Genomic DNA, 25,895 nt, shown 5'->3' with positions numbered 1-25,895 from the left:
CTTTTTGAAATCAGTAAAAACGCCTTGTAGCTTAATTAAAACTTAATAAAATAAGATCAAAATGTGAAAAAAGTGTTTTTTAACTCCCCTATGCCCTTAACCAAGAACATACTATTGATGAGAGCATCATATAATAAACATTTTAATTTTTATTTCTACTTAAAGTTATTTTCAAGGCTTATGTGTTTTTTCCTTATAAACCAGCACTAACTAGGTATAAATTATCAAGTTTTGTCATATATTTCTACATTTAAATTTTTATTAAATAAGTTGTTACTTGAAATTTTAAATTATATAGTTTATTCAACTCAAGTTAAGAAAGTTAAAACAAATAGTAGGTGATCATTTTTTAGTAAATTATAAGAAATGTTAATAAAAAGTTGAATATGAGCTTTAATTTGCTTTACTACAACCAAGTAGGTTTATATACAGTAGAATGCAACGTTAAAATACATTAGAAAATACTGCACCAAACAAGTTTCATAGATTCATATTTAATTTTTAATGTCATAAAATGATTAAAAGCTATTATTGATCTTATGTAAATTACTCAAGGCTATAATCACTAAGGCTGTTTTTTGCCTTTGAGAGTGGTAAATTTTATAACACTTGTGTAAAATGAATTTTTTTAATTGTTACTTAGAACACTAAAATTGATATTCAGTTATACTGATATAATTTCAACCAAACATCTTTTAATGGTTTGCAATAATATAGTTTAATACATAATTTTTCTATTTATCTAACTATGTTTGATATAATATCATACCAAAAATTTTGTTAGCTTTTTTGTAGAATTGTATTTTTATATTCGCACTCACACTACCAAACAAAGAAAATGGCACAAGGAGAAATGAATTTTATTAAAGTAAGTTGATATTAAAATTTAATTTAGTGATATCTACATTTTACTTGACAAAATGTATTATAAAAATTTTATAAAATTTAAATCTTTTATTTTTCACCAAGGTTTTTGGAATCATAAATATGATAATAAAATTCAAATCCTAGAAAGTAATTTTTTTAAAAGTTTTTTTTAACAGTAATAGTATTTTAGTGTTTTAATTGTAATTTATCACAACATTTTGTTAAACTAAATTTTTTGATAATAAAAAATTCAAACTAAAAATATTTCTTAGAATATGATAACATCAATAGTAATCAAAACCAAAAGAATAGAGTAATACTAAAATATTATTACTTTAAGTTACTTAAGGGCTTAGGGGAAGTAAAACAGTTTTTTTTTTGAAATATGATTTTATTTTATATAATTTTTACTAAGCTACAAGATGCCTTTTATAGATAATAAAAATTCAAAATAATTTTTAAGATATAGCCGGTCTAGTTGTTTTTTTTTGTTTTTTATTATAAAATTATATTTTTAATTTTTTTTGAAATTCTTTCCAACAGAATTTTTGAAATATATCAAGGAACACTTCCTGAAAATTTTAGGTAGTGATCTCAAAAAACGTAGGAGAAGATAGATTTTTAGTGATTTCTTTATAGCTGTTTTAGTTTGAGCCTTCCATAAGAATCATATTGCTGCCTTCAACTTTGACCGGCTATATCTCAAAATTTACTTTGAATTTTTAAAATCTATAAAAAGCATCTTGTAGCCTAGTAAAAACTATATAAAATAAGACCAAATTTTGAAGAAAAGTGTTTACCCCCCCTATGCTCTTAAAATAACTTAATCAAAATTTAAACATTTTCATGTAACTTTTTTCTTACTATTATTTCAGCACTAAGGACATAAGGTGTCCAACATATGTTTTATCCTGACAAAAAATAATATCAGCTCTTATTTCAAAGCTTACAGTATGTACTATATAATAGTTTTTATAGAAAAAAAAATCAATTAGGTTTTGAGATAGAACAGGTTTTGTGAAAAAATTCCAATACAGTCAAATGGAATTGAAAGTTTTCAAGGTTAATTTTCTCAGTTCCTTTAAAGATTTGCTAAAAATATTTCTCCTTTTTCATTTTTATAGCAATATAATTAAGTTTTCAGGAAATATACTTTTGATATTACTTACAAACAACTTGTAGGAAGTAGATTTTTGAAAAAAAGATTTATGACCAAAATAAGTAAATAAATATTTTTTACTGTTTATATTTATAAATTTTTGTTTTTTACAAAAAATGTTTCCTACAAGTAATTTAAAATTTATAAAGTAATACTCTGATAAAGTTTTAAAACATTTGCTCATTTAAGAAGGAGATATATTTTTAGTAAAGTCAGGGTTGCCACTTCACCTGGAAACCTGGAAAAACCTGGAATTTGACAATTTAGGCAAAAATAGCCTGGAAAAACCTGGAATTTAAGAAATTTTGTAAAAAACCTGGAATTTTGATCAAAAAACCTGGAAAAACCTGGAGTTTTAAATAATTTTAACATTATCAGTGGTAAAAATTCGATTTGACACAAAAAATCTATCAAATAATTAAGATTTTTTGTCATCATCAAATTTTTTTTTTTAAATAACACATTTAAAGTAATTTTACAGTATCTTTTCAATTTTTTTATACTATTTAAAACAGTTTTTTATAAATAAATTAACTTAAAACTTAAAATAGACCTAAACATGTATACTTTTAAAAACCTAAAAGAAATTTGAAAAACCTGGAAAAAATTTGGAAAAAACAAGTGGAAACCCTGTAATGTAGTCTTTTTTGTCATTTTAGTTTGAGCCTCTCATAAGGGACCTAATTAATGCTCTAACTCAATCTCAAAAGTTACTTTGAATTTCAACAAGTGGCTTATCTAATGACAAAAAAAAAAGAGTAAATTCAAAAAAAAAAATTTTTTCCCATCATGTGACATAAAAAATAAAACTAAATTTAAAAAAAAGTTTTTTCCCATTATGCCCTTAATTTAATATATATATTAATAAAACACAATGTTTTACAAATAAAATTGTTTCACTATTTATGCATTATATATATATATATATATATATATACAATTTATAAAACAATTGCACTGAGGATACAAATATTATTTTTAATATAATTATACAACTACATAACTAATATAAGTTGTTTTAAGCACAGAAAAAAAAATCAAACTGTAAATACTAAAAAAAAATTTTGTGAAAAATGGAATGTAAAAATTATTGAAAATTTTTAGTATTTATGGCACAACAAGCTAAAATACCTAACATTTAAAAATTGTCTACATTTTTAATTATTCTAATAACTGTATTAGTGCATTGTTGTTTTACACCACAAATTTTGTACTGATCAGATTGTCATTGAGTTAGTGGTTGTTTGAAATTGGTTGTTTATTTTTTGATGGTTGCCACAAAACCTGGAATCCAAAAAAAACCTATAATTTAAGAAATTTTGAAAAGCTAGACCTAGAAAAAGGTGGGATTTTGGAAAAAATTCATAAAGAACTCGGTATTTTTAATAATTTTTACATGTTTAGTAGTAAATTGCAATTTGTCACAAAAAACTATCATATAAATAATTTTTTTGTTATTATAACATTTCTTTTTTGTTCATTAAACATTTAAAATAGCTTTACACTATTATTTCAATGTTTTTATACTATTTAACACATTTTTTTACCTTCAATTTAATTTTTGACTATAAATAGCCCCAAAAGTGTGTACTTTTAAAAACCTGGAAGAAATCAGAAAACCTTGAAAAATTTATCAAAAACAAGTGGCAACCCTGGTCATTCTTTTTTTATATTACACATATTTGTGTTCCAGTAGTTTAAAAGTTTCTCACTGTTTTTAAGGAGACACACAATTCTTTGGTACAACTATAAAAAATTAAAAATTAAAAACTTTATTTAACAAAAAGAATAAAAATATTCTATACTTTTTGTATTTTAAAAACTTATTAACTAAATTTATTCGACTTATTGTATTGTATGTACTTATTTGTATTGATTAAAGTGAAAACAGCATGTAAATAAGTGTTTTTATAAATGTAATGCAGATATTGGAAAATATCTTCTACTATTGAAAATTTTATAATTCAAGTAAAGCTTTCAATGTAGATTTTTCAAATACTGAATTAAAAATTGTGCTATACACTGATTCTGGCAGTTGACATGCTGGTAAAGTAAACTGTTTGGAAGTTTTGTCAAAATTTTAAAGGGGTAAATTAAAGATTCATCTAATTGCACAAAGATACAAGAAACAAAAATAATACGGAAAAAATAAGTTATGTAAATAGTTTTGCTATCTGTTAAAACTTATTAAGTTAAATGGCAAAAATATTTGTACTAGATCAAATGATGTACAGCAGTAAACATTTGTTTTTTAAACTGATGCAGTTATCATATAGAAAATTAACCATTATGATTTGCATAAACTAGTATTGTTTATTGAACGAAAAATAAGTGCTCAAATATTTGGTCCAAGGACCTTTTAGTTATCGAGTCATACACTAAAATAATGTTTAAAATCATGTCCAGGACAAAGTTAAAGTTAAACAAATAATATATGTGTTTTTCATAATTTGTTTTAAATTAGACACACATGTTAATAGGTAGTGTTGTCAAAACTGATGCAATTATCATATAAAAAAAACTAACTATTGAGATTTGTATAATTTAAATAAAATTAAAAATAAATTTATATTTTTTGATAATTTGTTTTAAATTACATGTCAACAGGTAGTGTTGTCAAAACTGGGCGAGTCCACTGGCGACGATGTGAGTGTGAAAATAAACAGGGTGGCGGAAGAGGCTACAGTTGAAATCAACTTTTGTAAAGGTTTTTGAAGTCTATGCAAATATGTAACATTTGAGCATAACTTAAAAGTGCCTCAATTGGTAATTAAGGGCTTGCAGGGCTTGAAGTGATAAAAACTATTGTTTTTGCTGAAATTAAAAGCAATCATACATAATATTTGCATAAAAATGTAGAAGTCCAGTGCTTAAAAGTGTATTTCAGTTATTTAATTCAAATAGATTAGCATATATAATTGATCTTAAATGTATTTTTTTGTAATTTGTACATTTTCTAGTAACTTACATTTCTACTTGTACTGTTTTTTGTCAGATCTTGTTTTATTGTAAGTGTATAACTATTGAAATTTAAGTAAAAAAATTTCCTTATTAAGAATATTCAGGTGGCAATTTTTTTTTCAATGTTGTGCTTTCTTATAATTAAGTAAGATAAGTTTTACAATATACAATTAATTATTAAAATCAACAATTGAAAGCTGAATTATTGTCACTCTTGAAAAAAACCTATATTTTATTTAAAAAACATTTATGAAAAATTTTGAATATTTTTGCAGTTTCTAACAAAAAGTTTAAAGTTGTATATATAAGTTAATTAAATTCAATTACATGATTATTTGATAACCTGCAAACAAAATAAACATTGAAAACATGAAAAAATTTTCAAGTACACATTTAATTCTATAAATATTATTTTTTTCAGTAAAATGGAAAAATTATACCAAAAAAAGAAATTATAAATTAGTTGTAATAGTTCAGTCCTCAGAAGACAAGCCTAAAATGAAACTGAACCTGACTGTTACTGAATCTTGCAAAACAATTAAAAAACAAATATAGTTGTCAAGTTAATTTACTATGATCATAAATAAAATAATTAATATATTGTTAACATGCACAGAAGACAAGCCGAAGATCAAACTGAACCTGACTGCGAACACTGAATCTTGCAAAATATCGAAGTCAGCCTGCGTCGTCAACAACGGTGGCGGTAACTGCATGCAGCTCAACTTCGACTCTGACACTGGTTTGTTGAACATTGAAAAATTGAAAAAAATGATGTAAAATTGTTAAAAAAAATTTGAAAATTTTAAAGAAAAAAGTTACCTATCAAGCTAAATAGCAATCATTTTTACTATACTCTTTTACTATAATTTTACTTCGACTCTGGCACTGGTTTGTTGAACAAGTGCTTTAAAAATTAAAAAAAGATGATGTAAAATTGTTGAAAAAATTACTGAATTGCAATCAATTTTTCTATATTTTAATAAAAAAAGCTTTAAATAAATTTTTAACTATTTAGAATTTATTCAAAACAGATGTAAGTGTTTTGAAATTAAGATGAGTATAAACACTACTTTGATTCAGATACTATTAGTTTATAATGTATTAAGTTAATTAAAAAGATTATTTTTATTTATAAATTAGAAACAAATAAGTTGTATAAGCTCAAACAAACCTGAACTTTAAACCTGAACTTTAGTTCAGAACTCGGCTCATTATACGGTTACAAATAGTTTAACAAAATGCATTATTAGATTATTTTTTTAAGTAAAAAAAAATAGTATAAGTGTACTTTTAACCATTTAGACATTTTGTTTGTTTAGTTTTTTAAAGAAGTTATCAATTTCGAAAAAAATATTCTATAAATATTAAATAATACTTTATAATGTATTTAAAGGAGCAGTGTTTATACTCAGTACTAATCTTGTTTTTATGTGATAAATTTAGCTTGAAATATTTATGGTATTTTATAAAAAAAACTTAGTATAACAACTTCATGGTTGCCACTTGGTCAGGAAAAGTCAGGAAATCAGGAAAAGTCAAGAAAAATTTAGAAAAATGTCAAAATTCAGGAAATTTGATAAAATTTAAAAAAAGTCAGATTTTGTCAGTTTAAATTTACAAAATTCATTGTTTTTCAAAGCCTTCAAATGGTAAAAATTAATTAAAAGCCCTTTAAAGTCAGAAAAAAATTCCAAAATTTTCCTAGAAATTTACAAAAATATTTAATTTTATTTCCATTGCCTTCACCTGGTATAAATTAGTAAAATATCCTTTATAAAACCGCAAAAATTTCTTTTAACATATTGAACAAGTACCCTACTTGAACAAGCAGATTTTGTAAGCTTTTTAGTATCGATGATCTGTAGCAAGGACACTTCCATAGTGAAACTGTGATATATACACAAAAGCTTATCTAGCATAATTTTAGAATCAAAGTGTTTTTTGTTTAAATAAAAAATTGAGTTCTTTATAAGTAAGCAGTTAGTTTAGTATTCTATGTAACAAGTTAATGTGTTACTTTACCTCTTTATAATTTTTCAAAGTTGTTTTAATTTATAAATTAAGTTATAAGAGAGGTATATGCCAAGATTAAGTTTACTTATTGTTTGTATTTTTTGTAGAGTAACTTGAAATTTTAAAGTAAATAACAGTATATTTGTTTGTTACAAATTTTATACTAAATGATGAGGAAATATTTTATGCAACAGATAAATAGTTTACTTTTTTATGTTTTTTTTACAGTTACTTAAGTATACTCTTTTTTTAATTGATCTTTAATTTAAGGATTATATATTAAAAAGTTTGGGTAGTATTTTATTAAACTAAGTGAACAATTTATATAAGTAAAACTGATTTAGAAAAGTCAGGAAAAAGTCAGGAAATTTTCTAAGCTTGATCAGTGGCAACCGTGCAACTTATTTTACTAAACTTAAAGTATCAATTAAAAACTATGTAAATAAAAAATTGTTTTTGGTTTTATTTTGCTGTTTCTCCAATTAAATAAAATTTAGGTGTTGTTCAAATAGTTGAAAAATTTGTAATAAGAAAGATAAATGAAACTTTTGAATTTTAAGTAAATACATTTTAACAGAGATGGCGCGCTTCTATGCACTGATTGATTTCCGGCCCAAATCTTCATCTGTGTTTGAAAAGAGAACTGCCGAGTCGTCCGCTGTTCAGTACTTCCAGGTTAATAACTGATATACAAAATAAACAGTTAATTCCAAAAAAAAGTTCATTTTAATTTTTTAAAATGAATTATAACCTCAATTTAAAAAAATTCTCATTTTATTTTGTATGAGTTAATTTTTTAGTAAACAAGATTAAAGTTTATGTTATAAAGACTGTTGAAACATTTAATTAAATATCAAGGTTTTAAACAAAATTTTTGTTGATCTCTACCGAATGCAGAGTTAAGTAATAATAACAAAGTGAAAAAAGATAGTCTAGGTTACAATGCGCATCAGTTTTTAACGTTGTATATATTGTAGGTAACTATGACAAAACTTTAAATGTATTGTTTTTTATTAGTTCTACGGATACCTGTCGCAACAACAAAACATGATGCAAGATTACGTTAGAACTGGAACTTACCAGAAGGCAATGGTTCAGAACTATCAAGATTTCAGAGATAAGGTTTGTGTGGATATTTGGTAAATTAATGCAATAATAAAAATAACAAACATATTCACTTTAAAGTTTATACCTTTTTTAATTGCTTGTTTTAATAATAGAAATTCATAGATTTAAGTAATTATAGCAATGATTTATGATTGAAACTGATTTTTTAATTGTTGACTCTCGCTTTGTTTGATAACAATTAGTTTTCAATATAATGGTTTCAAATATTGATATGTAAAAGAACTAAAAATAAAAGTTTTTATTATTATACTTGTAAAAAACAGTAATAAAAAATCTAATATAAATTAAAAGTGATAGTTGCAAAATAAATAAGTAAAACAATAATAGAAAATAAAATCTAATATTAATTCATTTACTTGTAATTGTTTCCTAAAAAAATCTAGATGTGTATTGTATAGCTTGTATATTATAGGGGGTATGTTATTTTTGATTTTTTTTTGAGTTCAACTTTCGTAACCTTTTAAAAGGGTTCCACATTATGTTTAAAGGTCACAAAACAACCTAAATTAAGTTTACATTTTAAACAATAAAAATTAAAATTTTTTGATTTTTAATTAATTTGTAAGCGTTAAATTTATGCATTTATTCAGCTCAAATTTTAAAGTTGTTTGAGAAATAACAGTTTTGTTCTAAAAATAGACCCTTAGAAGTTTTTAGTTTTAATTATTACTTTTATAAAAGTTGCCAATAAACCCTGCAATTTGAGAAAATTTGAGAAAAAATTGGAATTTTGAACAAAAATTACTAAAAATCTAAAAAAACCTGGAATTTTAAACAATTTTTACATTTTAAGTAGTAAAGTTTTAATTTGACACCAATAATCTATCTTATAGATAGCAATTTTTTGTTATCATCAAAATTTTTTTATTTCAAAATTCACACTAAAGTAGCTTTACAGTTAACTTTTTTTAAACCTTTTAGCTTTAAAGTAAAAATAGACTCAAAATCGTTTAAGTTTAAAAACCTGTAAAATATTCATTAAACCTGCAAAAAATTCTCAAATAAATTGGCAATGTTTATGTAAATATAAAATGATTATAAAAGCTTGTTGATGTATCGATTTTTTATTCGAAAAGCGTCAAAATATTTTAAATATTTTAATTTCTTGGCATAGAAAAACTAATTTAATTTATGGCCAACTTAAGTTGAAGTTAGTACAGGATATAAATTTTAAAATTTTAGTTGACATAATTTTAATAAATAAATCTTTGAAACTTTTAAACAGTTGTTTTATTGTATTAATAAAAAAGTTTTATTTGTATAGTTGTTTAGGAAAACAACAAGTTTTTTTTTTCTAAATATGAGTTTTAAAAGCCAAATTGGAATCAATTTTGCTTGATGTAAACATGCAATAAAAGTTTTAATCGTTAAAAATATTTCTGCTATATATTTTTTTAAGTCAAAAAGTTTTTTCTTAGAATAAACGCAAAGAAAATTGTTGTCCAAATTTATTAATCTTAAAAACAAAATGTTAGGATTTAATGTTTTTATTATTACCCTAAAAAAGATTAAAAAAGTTGTTGTAGAAATTGGTTTTATTAAGGTTATTGAATGACATTATACATAAAGACACGAATTAAAAGAAAACTTCATTTAATAAATTTTATTTTCAACCGTAATTTATGGACTTGCGAAAAGTATAAGTTGCTTTAACGTATTTTTTAGTGGGTCTTTTTTTTCAGCAAGCACTAACACCTGAATATTCTCAACAGCTTCTAATGTATAAGTAAAACTAAATTTTCAAACAACAGGTGGTATTGGATTTAATAATAATAAAATAATAAATAAAATTAACTATACATAAATCAACTGTTTGATTAAATTAGAAAAACATGTTATTCAGGTATAGATAAAACCAAAAAATCTATTGCAATAAGTGTTTTTACTGATAATATTACCTCAAACAACAGGTATTATTTGAAACGTCAAATTAAAACAAGGTAGTATCGGATGTAGGAACAAAATTTAATTAAGTGTTTATTATCAGTAATAGTTTTCTTTCTATCACACAGGTGGTGCTCGAAAGTACAAATAATAAATAAAATTAACTATACATAAATCGACAATTTTATGAAATTAGAAAAATAAGTTTTCGAAATAAATACAACCAAATATTCTATTGCAATAAGTATTTTTCTAGTATTATTCCTCAAACAAGTATTGGATGTAGTAACAAAAGTTCATGTAGGATTTGTAATTAGTAATAACTTTTTCTTTCTATCACTGTATATTAACAAAACTCTTTTCCCAAACAACAGATATGTATTGAACTTAGGAACAATATTTCATAAAGTTTCTATTATTAGTAATACTTTTTATTCTGTCACACAGGTGGTGCTCGACGTTGGAGCCGGTTCGGGCATCCTGTCGTTCTTCGCCATGCAAGCCGGCGCGAGGAAGGTGTACGCCGTGGAAGCGAGCACGATGGCGGAACACACCAAGAAACTGGTGGCCAGCTCGCCATTTGCCGGCAGGATAATCGTCATTCCCGGTTTGTATTGAAGTTTTTATGATTTTATATTTTCACTTAAAAATTTTATTCACACCAAGAAACTGGTGGCCAGCTCACCGTTTGCCGGCAGGATAATCGTCATTCCTGGTTTTTATTTAAGTTTTTATTATATAATTTTACATTAAATTTTATTCACACCAAGAAACTGGTGGCCAGCTCACCGTTTGCCGGCAGGATCATCGTCATTCCTGGTTTGTATTCAAGTTTTTATGATAATATATTTTCACTTGAAAATTTTATTCACACCAAGAAACTAGGATCATCGTCATTCCTGGTTTGTATTCAAGTTTTTATGATATATTATTTATGATATATTATATTGCTGTTGGTGGTTCATTTGAATTAAAAATTTAAAATACTGTTAGTAAAATTAATATTGTTCAAGGCTTTTGAGTTAGTCAGAATTCTTGTAGGTTTAGTCTAGAGTTCAAAAGTTTCTAAGTATTAATCCTGGCAGAAAAATTATTTGCTATTTTTTTGCTTAAAAAGTATAAATTAGTTTAAAAAAATTTCACTGGATAGTGTTTTTCACTTTATAATTTTTGTTACAACTACAAAAAAGTCATTATTTTAGTTAAATGTTCTCAATTATGAAATAAAAAACACAAAAGCGAACAAATCAAGGTTGAAACAATTTTTTTTCGGCCTCCACTATAAATCTAATGACTCACGCTTGATATTTATTTGTGTTCACTTAACTGTAAAATTATATCGTCACCTACGCATAATACCATCATTAACATACATCAAAATTAAATCTCTTTCAAGAATTTTTTATATGCTAATAAAATTGATGTTTTTAAAACGTTTGAAAGCAGTTTAAAAATGATGATTTTGTTTGTATTTTAGAATGGAGGGTGAAATAGTTTATTTAAGTTAATGGTTCAAATCATTTATTTTAAAGCTTGTGAATGAATACTTCGGGTCTCAAAAATAATTTAATATGTAGAAGATACATATTGGCAGAAAATTAGAATAAAACTGATAAAAATAATAGAAAAGAAAAACAATAACTTACAGGTTAAATTGAAGAGATACAAATATCAGAAAAAGTTGATACTATACTTAATATATTAAAATATAATATTAAAAAAGAAATATTTAAGATAAAACAATGATTAATAATAAATGTTATACTAGAATATAATTCACAGGAACGATTCAGAGGATACAGATGCCTGAAAAGGTCAATGTTGTAGTTAATAAATATTAAGAAATAAGAAATATTTAAAATTAAACGGTGATTATCAATAGATAAATAAAAACTCACAGGTAAGATTGAAGAAATCCAGATGCCAGAGAAAGTGGACATAATAGTCAGCGAACCGATGGGATACATGCTGTTCAATGAGAGAATGTTGGAAACATATTTGCACGCTAAAAAGTTTCTTAAACCTAATGGTTGGTATTATTATTTAAGTTTATTATAAAAATTAAATGGTGGAAACATATTTGCACGCCAAAAAGTTTCTTAAACCTAATGGTTGGTGTTATTATTTAATTTGTAAAATTAAATGATGGAAACATATTTGCACGTCAAAAAGTTTCTTAAACCTAATGGTTGGTGTTATTATTTAATTTGTAAAATTAAATATTGGAAACATATCTGCACGCTAAAAAGTTTCTAAAACCTAATGGTTGGTGTTATTATTTAATTTATTATAAAAATTAAATGCTGGAAACATATTTGCACGCCAAAAAGTTCCTTAAACCTAATGGTTGGTGTTATTATTTTATTTATTATAAAAATTAAATCCTGGAAACATATTTGCACGCCAAAAAGTTTATTAAACCTAATGGTTGGTGTTGTTATTTTATTTGTAAAATTAAATGTTAGAAACATATTTGCACGTCAAAAAAGTTACCTAAACCTAATGGTTGATATTGTTTTTTAGTTTATTAAAACATTAAATACTGGAACCATACTTGCACGCCTAAAAGTTACCTAAACCTAATGGTTGGTGTTGTATTTGATTAATTGTTAAAAAATGAAGTTAAATTTTGGAAACCTAATTGCAAGCTAAAAAGCTCCTCTAACTTAGTGATTAGTTTAGCTAATTAGAAAAAATATCTAATATTTATAGTTTAGTAATTTTTTAATGATATGACTTGAAAAATAATTGTTTGATAGTACTTTTTTAAACCTTGTAAGGTTTATTTATTAAATGTATACTAATAATTAAACATTTTAAAAGCTAAAAAGTATAAAACATTAGTTTTAACTTAATTCAGTCACTGTATTTAATGTTTGAAATGTGTTATTAACAAGTTTGTTCATGTATTTATAAAAAAACATTTTAACCAGTTAATGAGAAAAATGCTTTTGCTGTTTAAAGATTAGTTTAAGCTAAAACGGTTGAAATAATGTTAATATTAAAAAAATATAAATGCAAACTCAATGAACTGTAGCTTACATAAATTAAACTTTATTCAGAAAAATTACATTCCATTTTTTTATAATTTGAATATTATGAGAAAATGTTTTTATAAAACTGATAGCTTATTAAAACAATAGGATTATTCCTATTAATCAACACAATGTATTGATGCTTAAAAGTTAACTTTATTTACATACAAGTACTTATTAAAAGACTATAACTAAGCAAGCATCAATGGACTGTTTACTTATAAGTAAATCATGTACAATGACCATGAAAATTAGTAGGTACAATTTATTAAGCTAATTGTCATACTTTTAATACATTCTTTTGAAAATAGCCCTTTAAATTAAAAGTAAACAATCTAGTAATAAAACATATTTACATAAAAGTGTATAAGAATAAACAGTTTCTATAAAATTGTTCCAACACAGATTGAAACTAACCCTGATAACTTAAGCCTAATGCAAATACAATAGGTAACAAAAGTTCTGTACAGCAACTCAGCATAAATTTGTATTTGGTTTTTGTTTTGAAATTAGCAGCTTTAATGTTCGCAAACATTGCTGATTTGCTTTATAGTAAAATTTATAAGATCTTGCTGAACTTTATACAGAATATATAAACGTATAGTTAGCTATTCTTATTTTTAGTTTTGTAACAGGACTAATCCTTAATGTTGGTATTCAGTGCGTTAATTAAAAAAATTCAATAAATTTGGTTATGCAGGATTAATAAAAAAACATCTTTCTAAAATTACTTGACGATGTAATAAATGTTTTATTATAAATAATGTTCCCAGCTGTTAATTAATTTTGTCTAGCTTGAATCTAATTTATTTTATCATTCTTTAAATGTATTATAATACACAAGCTTGAACTATAGTTTATTCATGTATATATATATATATATATATATTTAACAGGGTTGACATTCCCCACTGTAGGAGGCTTAAACGTCTAGTAAAACTAAAAATAATTAAAATTGAAACTAAAAACAAACAATGTTGGTAGTACGTATAATTTATTTGTGAATATTTATATTTAAACATATTTTATCATTATAATTACCATTTACATAAAAAAATCAATCATACCAGACAGTTTAAGTGATTTAATGGAAGTTTGATAATTGAATTCAGCAAAAAAACTTTTTTTTAGCCTGTATTAAAATTAGATTGAAAACTTTATATAGTTTTAAGTGTTAGATTATGTATTTTAAAATAAGTTTAAATTAAGAGTTTTATTTAGAAAAGTCAGGAAAATTTTAGTAAAAAGTCAAGGAAAATCAGGAAATTTTTCCCAGCTTGATCTGTGACAACCATGTGAATTATACCGTACAAACTTGAATGACATATTGATAAAATGACAGGTTGAACAAATATTAATATATATATTTCTATCAGGCTTGATGTTCCCAACCGTTGGAGATTTGCACGTCGCTTCATCATATAAATTTAATTAATTCAAATTCATATTTATCTTATTTTGTTATTAATTTCTATCAGGCTTAATGTTCCCAACCGTTGGAGATTTGCACGTAGCCCCGTTCAGCGACGAAATGCTGTACATGGAGCAGTTCACCAAAGCCAACTTCTGGTACCAGCAATCATTCCACGGCGTCGATCTGTCCTCGCTGAGAGACGCCGCTGTAAGTTGTTTTGATTTAAATTAATATTTAATAAAACTTCTGGTGTCAGCAATCTTTTCATGGTGCTCTGTTTTCGTTGAGAGATGCCGCAGTAAGTAGTTTTGATTTAAGTTAATTAAAATTTAATAAAAACTTCTGGTGCCAGCAGTCTTTTCATGGTGCTCTGTTTTCGCTGAAAGATGCCGCAGTAAGTAGTTTTGATTTAAGTTCATTAAAATTTAATAAAAATTTGTGGTACTAGCAATCTTTTCATGTTGATCTGTTTTCGTTGAGAAATGCCGCAGTAAGATTTGATTAATTTTGGAATTTTATGCATAGGAATGTTGCTAGGTTTGCTTGAAAGAAATACTTAAATTGACACTGCTAGACTTTTGTTTTTCAAGTAAAAATTAAATTTTTGAAAATAAATTCAGATATGAGAGGTGCCTCAAGCAACTTCTTAAGAAATATTTTTTTAACTTATATTTATTATTATAACCTTAACCCCACACAGGTCGAGGAATATTTCAAGCAACCGGTCGTAGACACTTTCGACATCAGGATTCTGATGAGCAAATCCGTCAAGTACACTGTTAACTTCTTGAAAGTAAATAAATATATAATATGAAAATAAGCATCTATTGAAAAAGTATATAATAAACTAGTTTATTTACACTGTTAACTTCTTGAAAATAAATAAACCATAAATAATATAAAAGTAAAAACAAGTCCATCAAATACACCGTTACTTCATGAAGGTTAATCAAATAAAATAATCTAATAAATGACTTGTAAGAAAGCATGGTATGAAAAACAAAGTGATACAAAGTTAAACTATTAACTGTTATTTATCAAGGCGGAGGAGGATTATGTTAAATAAACATATACTATAAAAAATAAAGTCAAATACACTGTTAAATACTTGAAGGTTACTCTCTTAAATTTAATTTAGCTGAATTTAAATAATCATTAGAAATATAAAAATCAAGCAATCTCTAAATCAAATCCAACCACAAAAACTGATTACAAAAAATTTCAATTATTTTCTAAACTATTAACTGTCAATTTATCAAGGCTGAAGAAGAGGACCTTCACACGATCGAGATCCCGCTGCAGTTCACTGCTCACTCGAGCGGAACGTGTCACGGCTTCGCCTTCTGGTTCGACGTGGCTTTCATGGGAAGCTTGTTAGTTCACTTGGTTGAATTGTTATATTATAAAATATTGTGTTAGCATGGGAAGCCTTTGGTAAATTAATTAACGTTAAGCTTACGTTACATTCATGGGCAGTAGGACGGATCTGTTGCCCCTCAAAATAAAATTTTTAGAATTCCTCGTAGTCCATTATTTTGTAGGTGGGAAATCACGTAAATAGACAGCACAAAAAAAAGTTTCCCAGCTTTTACCACGGGCACGCTATTTACATTTTTCTTAAAACAACCCCTATGTAAATTGTATGGGACCTTAAAATTTTGACCTTTAAGTTTTGGGCTGAAATTTTTTATGTGTAGTAATCATCACAAGAATACATTCTACACGTTTTCAGACAATTAAAAAAAAAATAATTGAGCTATTATTAGATTTTCTGTATTTTTTGTAATTTTTTGTTATTTGTAAGTTTTTTTGAAGAAGTTAAGAAATTCTTCCAAGAAAATTTCTTCAAATTGTCTGAAAACGCGTAGAATGTGTTTTTGTGATGATTATTACATAAAAAAAAATTTCAGCCTAATTGGCAGCTTGTTAGTATTTGACTGTGTTTGACTATATTTGACTTGTGTTATATTTGACTGTGTTTACATAAGCAAAATAATCGTCATATTCAATTCAATAAATAAATCAAAAAATTTAAGTCAGCTTGGTCATGAAGTTGTTTTTTGCTGTTTATGAAAATCCCATCGGTATTTTTTTAAGTAGCTTATTTGATTTGAATGGTCTTCATGTTTACATCTAAGGCCGTAGTTCCCAAAGCAAGGGGAAAGTTTTTTTTGATATATATTTTATATATATGTATATGATTTTGATATATGAAATTCAATTTTGACAAAGAGTTGATATAAATTGTTTTTACGGAAAGTTAAAGAATCTCATTTCAAAGTGCGGTTACGAAATAAGTAACGAAAATTCACGCATGTCGAATGAGTGTAAATAACACAAATAAACATGGCTCTATGTTGAAAGATATATGAAAGAATTGTTTTACGAGTATTTAGAATAAATAAACACAACAGTAAAATAAAAGTTTTGAAATTTTTTGATTTCCATAGTGTTTGTCAAAAATAATAATAAAACGTTTTGTTACAATAACATTTGAACGCACGGCGCATTTTGAATATCGGAATTTAATTAAGTTTGTTACGTCATAGAAAATCCACCTTCGACTTATTGTAGTTATTTGCGAAAACACACAAAATAATTTAATCAATTATATTTTGTAAATAAATTCATTTAATTGCGTTTGCGCTCAAATTAAAAATAATAATTTAATATAAGTGCTGTTGTAGATGCTATTTTAAGTTAAATAAATGCGTATATTGTTAATAAATTATTGTATTTGATATCTAAAGTATTGAGCAAATTAAATTTAATTTAAATGAACTCAACCTGTGATTAATAAGTTAAATAAATAAAATCTTTTTATTTCACCATTCGTATGAAAGCAAGTTTTAATTTGAGTTTGTTTTAACTGAATTCTTAATACAAAAGTCGTATTAAATCTGTAGGATTATTTTAAACTTTATTCTTAAAAGATATAAAACTTTTTCTTTTAAAAATTTCCATTGGAAAGTGTAATAATTAAAAAAAGAGCTATTTTTGTTTGGAAAATTTGTTAAAGTTTGGACATTTTATTTCAAACTTAACCTTCAAGTATTTGTTGTAAAGATTTTTCACCATTTTGTAAAATTTAAAAACCAATAGAGACTATTGATAAGCCTGGAATAAATTTCAGTGAAAATCTGACGACAAAAAATATTTCGGTTATAAACAATAAAAATGTTGCATAATCCACACAGGTCACGAGCGGTTATAAGGTAATTAATTTTAATGTCACAACCGTTCATGAATTTCAAAACGTAATTGATTCGGGCTTGTATGTAAATTTAAGATGTGCAATATTTATATTGATAAAAAGACAATGTTACGTCGCGTGTTTACGTTTAAACGAAGACAACATTTTTCTTTTCAATAATTTCAAACCTCATATTTTTGTCGTCTGAAAATAAGTATAGAGTCTATTGTGATATCATATGATTTTAATCAAATTTTAACAGATAATTGTTCGAGAACAAGAGAACAATGCCTTTTTTAAAATTTTATTTTTAAGATAAGTTATGTTTGCGGCTTAGAAGTTTTTATGTATGCTTAAAAGTTTTATTTTTTCAAAGTTCTCGTAAAATGTTTATTCATAGAAATAATATTCTAATATCTTGTGAAGTTAATTTAGTTTACAAAGTAGTAACAACATGTTGGTTTAGGGATTATTATAAATGTTTTTAGTACATTCAAAGATTTAAAATATAAACTTTGAATGCGTTATATAAAACCAGTTCATGTATTAAACTTCATTTTTTTTGTTTATTTAGCTTTTTAAAGATGTTCCTTGACTACTTGAGCTTGAGTGGTATTATCCTTGAAAGTATTTGCTAAAATAATTTTTTAAGGTTCATTTTGTAGAATGAATTAGAAGTTAACAAAATTTTTATATAGGAAATTTATAAAATTTAAAAATGAATTTATATCTTATTATTTATTATCATGTATTAAAATAAAAGTTATTAAAAATAAAAAATATAGCTTAAGTTTAAAATAAGCGTTACACAAAAGTACACTGAAAGCTAAAAACAACTTTAAAGATATTGGTTAAAAGAGTAGTTATCGTACTTTAAAAGAACACGTTGTGTTTTGAATACAAAAAAATCTTCTACATAAGTTTTGTCTGTTTTTTCAATAAAAATACATCACAGCAGTAATAAGTTGAAAAAAAATTTAATCAATAAATAAAAAAGTAACAATTTTAAAAACATGGTTTTTATTATCAAAAAAATATAATCACACTTCTTGGAGCTAACTGAAATTCTGGGAAATAATAATAAATTTTCTTCATGAAAGGTCATTTTAAAATTAAAACAATTTATTACTGTTTATACAAGTGTTAAATAGAATTTATTTGCCATAAAAAGTAATTTAAGTTTTTTTCTTATAAGTTTAAATATAAAATGTATATAAAAAAAATCAAATATTTACAACATAAACACAGTTTGGCTATCTACCGCACAAACGAAAGCACTAACACACTGAATGTGCATATAATTATTAAAAAAATGTTATGCGTAATGAAATGATAATTAAAATTATCACACTGTTTGCCAATGTATGAACAAATCCACAATATAAAAAACTTATAATATTTAACAACACATCAAAACTTTCAACAGAAACACAGTGTGGTTGTCAACAGCTCCAACCGAAACACTTACTCATTATATACATATTGATTAATACATATTGATTATATACATATTATACATATTGATTACATAAACTGGTAGATTTTTAAACCATCGTTAATTTATTTTTTGTATTTACTGATGCAGGGGAAAAAAATCACTAGAAAAAACAATTGACTTGTGTCCTGGACTGATTTGCGAAATATTTATAAATCTTTATATACATATTGAAAACGTCAAAATTAATACTTAAATATTTACAACAGAAACACAGTATGGCTGTCAACAGCTCCAACCGAGGCTCTTACTCACTGGTACCAGGTCAGATGCTTGTTCAGAAGCCCGCTCTTCATCAAGGCCGGCGAGATTATGAAGGGTAAAGTGGTGCTCAGGTCCAATATCAGGTTTGAAATTTGTTTTACGTTTCATTATTTAAAGTGTTGTATTTTTTTTATTAGAATCAGATTCATATTTAATTAGTGCAGCCTTATGTGACTCGCGGGCCAAATTGAGAGCCGCATTTATCTAATAAAAATTATAGAAACCAGTAGAAAAATGTTTTTTAAGATCTAAAATATAACAAATTAAGTAATATTACACCAATAATAAAGTGTATTTATTGAATTAAGAGCCTAAATGTAAGTTTTTATCACAAAAAATATCACTTATATTGTTTTTAAAATGTATTTTTTTGCTGAAAAGAGCTCGCGGGCCGCATATTTTGACTTAAGGGCCGCATTTGGCCCGCGGGCCGCAGTTTGTCGACAACTGGTTTAGTGTGATGTATGGTGTAAATTTATAAATGATAAGAGTGCTTTAATTTAATATCATGTTAAATGTGTATTAATTATTTCTTTTATATTATATTAAGTTTACAATCTGCAGTGGTTATAAAAACTACAGTTATGTTTTTCTGACTGACCTATTTATCAAACTTTCAATGCAAATGTTAAGTTTTGTTTCTTTTAGTAGATTAGTTTTCCAACTCATTTATCTACCAAATGAAGCTGAAGTTAATTAGAAAAAAGAATATTCTATTTTACCTCTTTGTTAAAAAAAATCGCAGGTCCACTTAATTTTTATTACCATTAAACATAATAATATTCACGCTAAAACTGAGTTGTACTTGATGTGTTGACTCAACAGGCAAAAATCCATGTAAATATAGAACTAGTAGTTGTAAATGAATAAAATTGAATAAAGAAATTTACCTGTATAAAACACTCAACCATAAAAATAATATAAATAAATGGTTGTTGGGAATAATTAACAAGCAGTAAATAATGTATTAAGTCAGCAGGCCGTCAAGTTATGTCAGTGGTAGAAAGTAAATCAATTGTAATAAATGTCTGTTGAAAATAAATGGAAAATATTAAATTTATAATAACTCAACCAGCAAAAGTAAACATAAAAGCATTTGCAAAAAATAAATATATAGTAAATTACATGTTAACTCAACAGGCAGTCTTATATATTGAAGCGGTTGTAGAAAACATAAAAAATAAATAATTAATAAATAACAAACAATATGTTAACTCAACAAGCAGTCATATGATGTTGATATAGAAGCAGTTGTAGAAAACAGTTGATCAAAATTTTATATTTAAACAGGCAATCTTACGATGTGGACATTGAAGCGGTCGTGGAAAACAAATAAATAAAATAATTAATAAATAACAAACAATATGTTAACTCAACAGGCAATCTTATATATTGAAGCGGTCGTGGAAAACAAATAAATTAAATAATTAATAAATAACAAACAATATGTAAACTCTACAGGCAATCTTACGATGTGGACATTGAAGCGGTCGTGGAAAACACCGGAGTGAAGGCTGAAAACACTCTCGATTTGAAGAATCCCTTCTTCCACTACACTGGCCAACCCTCTACCGCCCCAGCCGGTTTGTAATTGACCAATTAGAAATGTAATAATAAAAATTTTAATATTTTTTAACATTTTAATGGGTTAAACGTAATAACTTAGGTGTCGTAACGTAAAGTGGTTTAGAGTTATTTTGTTTAAATTTGCGTTTAGCTGTATTAAAATAAAAATGTCCTGTTTATAGATTAAATGATAAGTAATGTAAGTTAAACTAGTAATTGTTGTAACATAATATATGTAATGTAGTATTTATATAGGTCAGTATGGTTTAGTATAACCTAGTTGTAGAAGCTTAAAATATCTTAAATATGTATTGAAAAAAAAGTTATTGAGGTTTAATACCTAGTTTATTGTTAGTAGTAAATTATCTATACGCAAAAATCTGATAAAGTGAACTAAAAGATTATAAGTTGTGTTTTACCAAACTCAATACCCATAAAAGAAGTTTAAAAACCGAAGCCAAATTGCTGATTAATGATTTCAAGCAATATAAAATTTAATTCGTTTTTTTTTCTAATTCTAACATTGTTTTCTATATTTAAATATTTTTTAACGGTTGAACTTTGTCAATATAAAATGGCCACGGGGTCGAGAAAAAGTTTTTGGAAAAACTAGTAACGAGTTTAGCTAAAAAGCAAAACGTATAAATTCTAAAACAACCCAAACTAATTTTCGGAGCGCAGTCTGTCTTGCAACACGACGTTGTGTGTTTTAGGTAGCTCGGTCGCTGCAAGTAACAAAGTAAAAGTTCCACATGAAGTTTGCCTCCTTTCAATCAAACGTTTTCTCCTTTTATTTTTTCTACAAGAACCAGGTAATTCACCTCCGGACCAAAACGATCTTAACACAGATGATCCAATTGATGGACCCAACGTTGATGATTATGGTTTGCCAGTTTTCGGCCCTGACGAGCTCGACTGGGCGTTGTTGCGATTATCCGTCGCGCCAAACGATGGTTCGTTCAACTGCAATTAAACTTATCTGCGGACTGTGTTTTATTTTGAGTGTTGTTTTTTGTAAGGCGATTCACCTCCGCACCAAGACGACTTCGCGGATCCCAACTACCTCAATGACTACATGGACAATCTCAACAGCGATTTCCATAACGCACAACATAATGGTTTGTTGACTGCAAAATGTATCAAGTTTATTTGCGGCATTGTTTTTATTTCTAACAACTAGGGGGTTGGGAATGTACGGCATGTGGAGTGAAAACGACCGGATTACCAATTTTAAGAGAGTTCAAAAAGGAATCCAGCCCGTGTAAAACCGCGAACTATAAAATCCAGACCTCTAAACCAAATTGTGAAACTAACACCAAGTTTTCTGGGAATTAAAAAGAAGAAAAAAAGATCTCAGGTACGAGTTACTGTAGGTTTGAACACTGGAAAAAGTATAAGAAAGGGTCACATAGATTTTGTACGACAGCTGAATAGTTTTTGTGAACAAAATGAAATTGAAATGCTCTGGCCCGCCAAAGATTAAATTTTATCTACTTTTTATGCCGATTAAAAACATTGCCCGCCCCCCATTTCTTAACAAATGAATAATAAGTTGCTTCACACCACATACTTGCACAAATTATTCCTCAGCCAACACTTTTTCAATCTCATCTTTATTTTTTTTGTGTATTTTAGAACATGTGAAAATAGAGATGTTCTCCACAATACAAGTTGCCAATTATAATTCTTAACTTGAAATTACAGAACATTTGAGCCATGCTTTTTGAAATTGAAATTAATTTTGAGTTGTTTTTGTTGGTAAACTAGCTGAATATTTGGTCTATCGATGAAGGTCAGTAAAAAGTTTATCAGATAAAATGTTTTGGATGATACTATAAAAAACCCTGATCTTAGAATTCAGCTTGAATTTAAATTTCAATATTTTACTACTAGACTAACGCCTTTTTAACTAATTAAACTTATAAGCTGAGTTAATTTAATGACCATTATAAGCTGGGGTGACCAAAATTTAATATTTCTGTGTTTTCCACAGAATATTTTTGTTTTTACTTTGTGGAAACTTGAATTAAATGTATACACAAAATATTCTGAGCACCTAGGTGACAAATTCTAACATTGCATAATATTTATTTTCAAGTAAACCCAGTTCATAAAATTTTATTTCACAACGTAACTAAATAACTACAACGTTCAGATAATTATGTTGTACAACCAAGGTTATACACAGGACCAATGATAACATGGCAATGATATTAATTATTCGTAACGAGTTTCACAAAGTTTTAGTTTTTGAACTAAATTATGTAAAGTTAAGTATTAGGGTGATTGAAATTAATTTAGGCAGTTAATTAAACTTTTAGTAAATGTTTTCCTTTTAACACACAGGGTCTCACACAACATCGCCAAGCGACCCGCACTGCAGCGGCGTTGCCAACAACAACCAGCAGTACGGCGGTAACCATGGCAACCAGCAACAACAGTACGGTGGTCAGCAGCAGCAGTATGGTGGTCAGGGCGATTACAACCAGTACAACCAGCAAATGGTTTGTTAAAATTAAAAGTTGAAATAATGTGTTACTTGTTGTCGTTTAATTCAAGAAATTAATTTAATAGTAGTTTGATGGTTTGTGAAAAAATTATTCTGTAACGTCAGAAAAAGTTTAGAAGATTGTTTAAAGAATAAGTTTACTGTTTTAGTTTGATTTAAAGTGCAATTGCAAACTGGTTATTGAATGAAAATTATTTGATAATATCTACTGAATTTATGCTTTTCCTTTTCTTACGCACTCAAATTATAGTGAAGTAATTCTGATAAGTCTTAACAATTTTTCTTACAACTTAAAGTGGTTTTGTTTGTCTAAAGGACATGGCCAACATAAAATCTAAAAAATGAGTTACAATAGTTCAAAATCAATTATGACGTAAAACACAATTAAGATCTGACATTTCCTATTAATTTTGAAACCTTTTTGTAGTTATAATGATAAAAACTTAAATACTTTGATATTTAAAATTTTACTAAATTCTCAACAAAATCAATTATGACGTCACAGGCACCCAATCAGCCTCAGGTGGCGGGAGAAGTGGTGAAATCGGAGAAGAAAGTTCATAACAACGCCTACTGCGCCACCGTTCCGCTCAGTTAGTTATAAATTTCTTGCAATAAACTGCTAAAATATAAAATAAGCAAAGATTTGATTTTGAATGCTGTTTTTGTTTCAAATTTAGTTGATGGGTTTAGTAAGTTTATGAGTTAGTTGTTGATAAGTTTATTGTTGTCAATAAGCTGATTTCAAAAAATATACTTTTGAATTGGCACGCATTGTAAGTTATGTTTTTAATTACTTTTTTACATTATTAGTTCGATTAAGTTAAAATAAAATAATCTTATTATTTTTTAACTGATGTATTTTACATAAGAAAAACTTTTTTGCCAAAACAACAAAAAATTATAAATAACCACCATATTTTTTTACAACTGAATAATCACCAAACAGTCGCCGGTTCAATCCCATCAGTGGCAGCCCAGCCCTCAGCCCAGGAGCAGTTTTACCGCGAGTAACCGTGACGTCACACTGAGCTCCCGTGGATGCCGTGACGTCATTTTTTCACTCGAGAAAAAATCCCCGCGAGTGAAAACGCTTTTTTTTTTTGTAAAAAAACTGAAAGGGCGTAGGATTATATGAATATATAGTAATTTTTTGTTAATGTATATTTTACGAAGCTTGTATATTTTTGGCTTTATTTTTTGTGATCTGCACATCATCTTGACTACTAGGTAATTTTTAATAATAGAAGTGAATAACATCAGGTTTAAATTGTGTAAATTTTTTCTTTTTAATATGATGGCCGTCCTTAAGTATAGGTATACGTGTTTGTGGGTAAATAAATAAAATAATAAATTTGAATTAAAAATTGTCGCCTAAAATTTTTTTAGGTGCTACAACGAACAATGTATTTTTTCTTGCAGTTTTTTGTATAATAAACTTTTTGTAAACACATTTCAGTTGTGTGTTGTTATACTGATAGTTTGAGTAAAGAAGTTTTAAGTAAGCATGTTAAATTGAATGAATTGTTTTACCTGTTAGCTAATAATTTATATTTTTAATAAAAACTTAACCTGAAAACACAAAATTAATAAAATTTTGTTGACCAAGTAGATAAACTCCCTCTAAGCAAATCAAATCCGGTGCTAGTTTTCTCAAATTTTGCTTTGAGATATGTTATTTCACAAACTTCTAACGGTCTACTTTCGTAGCAGTAAGAAACATCGAAAAAAAATCTGGAAGAAATTTAAAAACCTGGAAAAAAAAATTAAATCAAATTGTTTAAAATTACTATACATTGATTTACTTTCATTCAACTCAAAAATTGCTAAACTTTAGCTAAATATTTATAAACATTAAATAAAACTTACCTCACAGTCTAGGTAGTATTTATGTTATATTCGAGTCGGAATATATTCCAAGGTGTCTAAGCCTTGTTTTTTTGTCAAAATATTTGATACTGTGTTGTTCTAAAAACAAAAACGTTTGTCTAGCAAGTTTAAAGAACCTAAATTTAAAAAAAGTTCGAGTAGTTAAAATAAAAATAATTTTTTAATTAAAGAAATCAAATTAAAATTCATAAAGTCTGCAACTTATGTACACTAGTATGCTACTGTTTATTCAATTATATTTTTATTGATTTTAATTAAAAATTAAAGTAGTTTTAATAAAGTTTTAACTACTTTATAGCTACTTACAGAAAAATTATAAGTAAAGCTAAATTTTTTTAAAGAAAAAATTAAATTTTTAACAAACAAAGCAAATAAAAGTTTTGATTAGTATTATTTTTTTTTTAGTCACGTCAAGTTTAAAATAACCTTTAAAAATAAAATGTATGCAATGGCTCTTTTTGACTTACTATGGTACAACTTTAACAAACTTTTTTTAACTAAATAAGAGATATCT

The 25,895-nt window shown here is 26.2% G+C and overlaps 1 protein-coding gene across 1 annotated transcript; it reads left to right on the top strand.

Annotated features, from left to right (window-relative positions):
* Window positions 1–788: 788 nt before the first annotated feature.
* Window positions 789–24,944, top strand: LOC145849127 (histone-arginine methyltransferase CARM1-like). Its single transcript, XM_082954221.1, has 15 exons — window positions 789–868; window positions 4,634–4,733; window positions 5,604–5,729; window positions 7,581–7,678; window positions 8,021–8,125; window positions 10,463–10,622; window positions 11,916–12,044; window positions 14,529–14,671; window positions 15,165–15,257; window positions 15,725–15,837; window positions 19,362–19,499; window positions 20,878–20,999; window positions 23,329–23,486; window positions 23,997–24,084; window positions 24,441–24,944. The coding sequence occupies exons 1-15, from the start codon at window positions 839–841 to the stop codon at window positions 24,503–24,505; spliced, it is 1,668 nt and encodes a 555-aa protein (XP_082810347.1). The 5' UTR covers window positions 789–838; the 3' UTR covers window positions 24,506–24,944.
* The last annotated feature ends 951 nt before the right edge of the window (window positions 24,945–25,895 follow it).

Source organism: Thalia democratica, chromosome 1 (assembly GCF_965202585.1).
Source record: "Thalia democratica chromosome 1, ktThaDemo2.hap1.1, whole genome shotgun sequence".
NCBI lineage: Eukaryota > Metazoa > Chordata > Thaliacea > Salpida > Salpidae > Thalia > Thalia democratica.
Note: the sequence above shows the minus strand (reverse complement) of the source record. Positions and strands in the feature narration are given on the sequence as shown.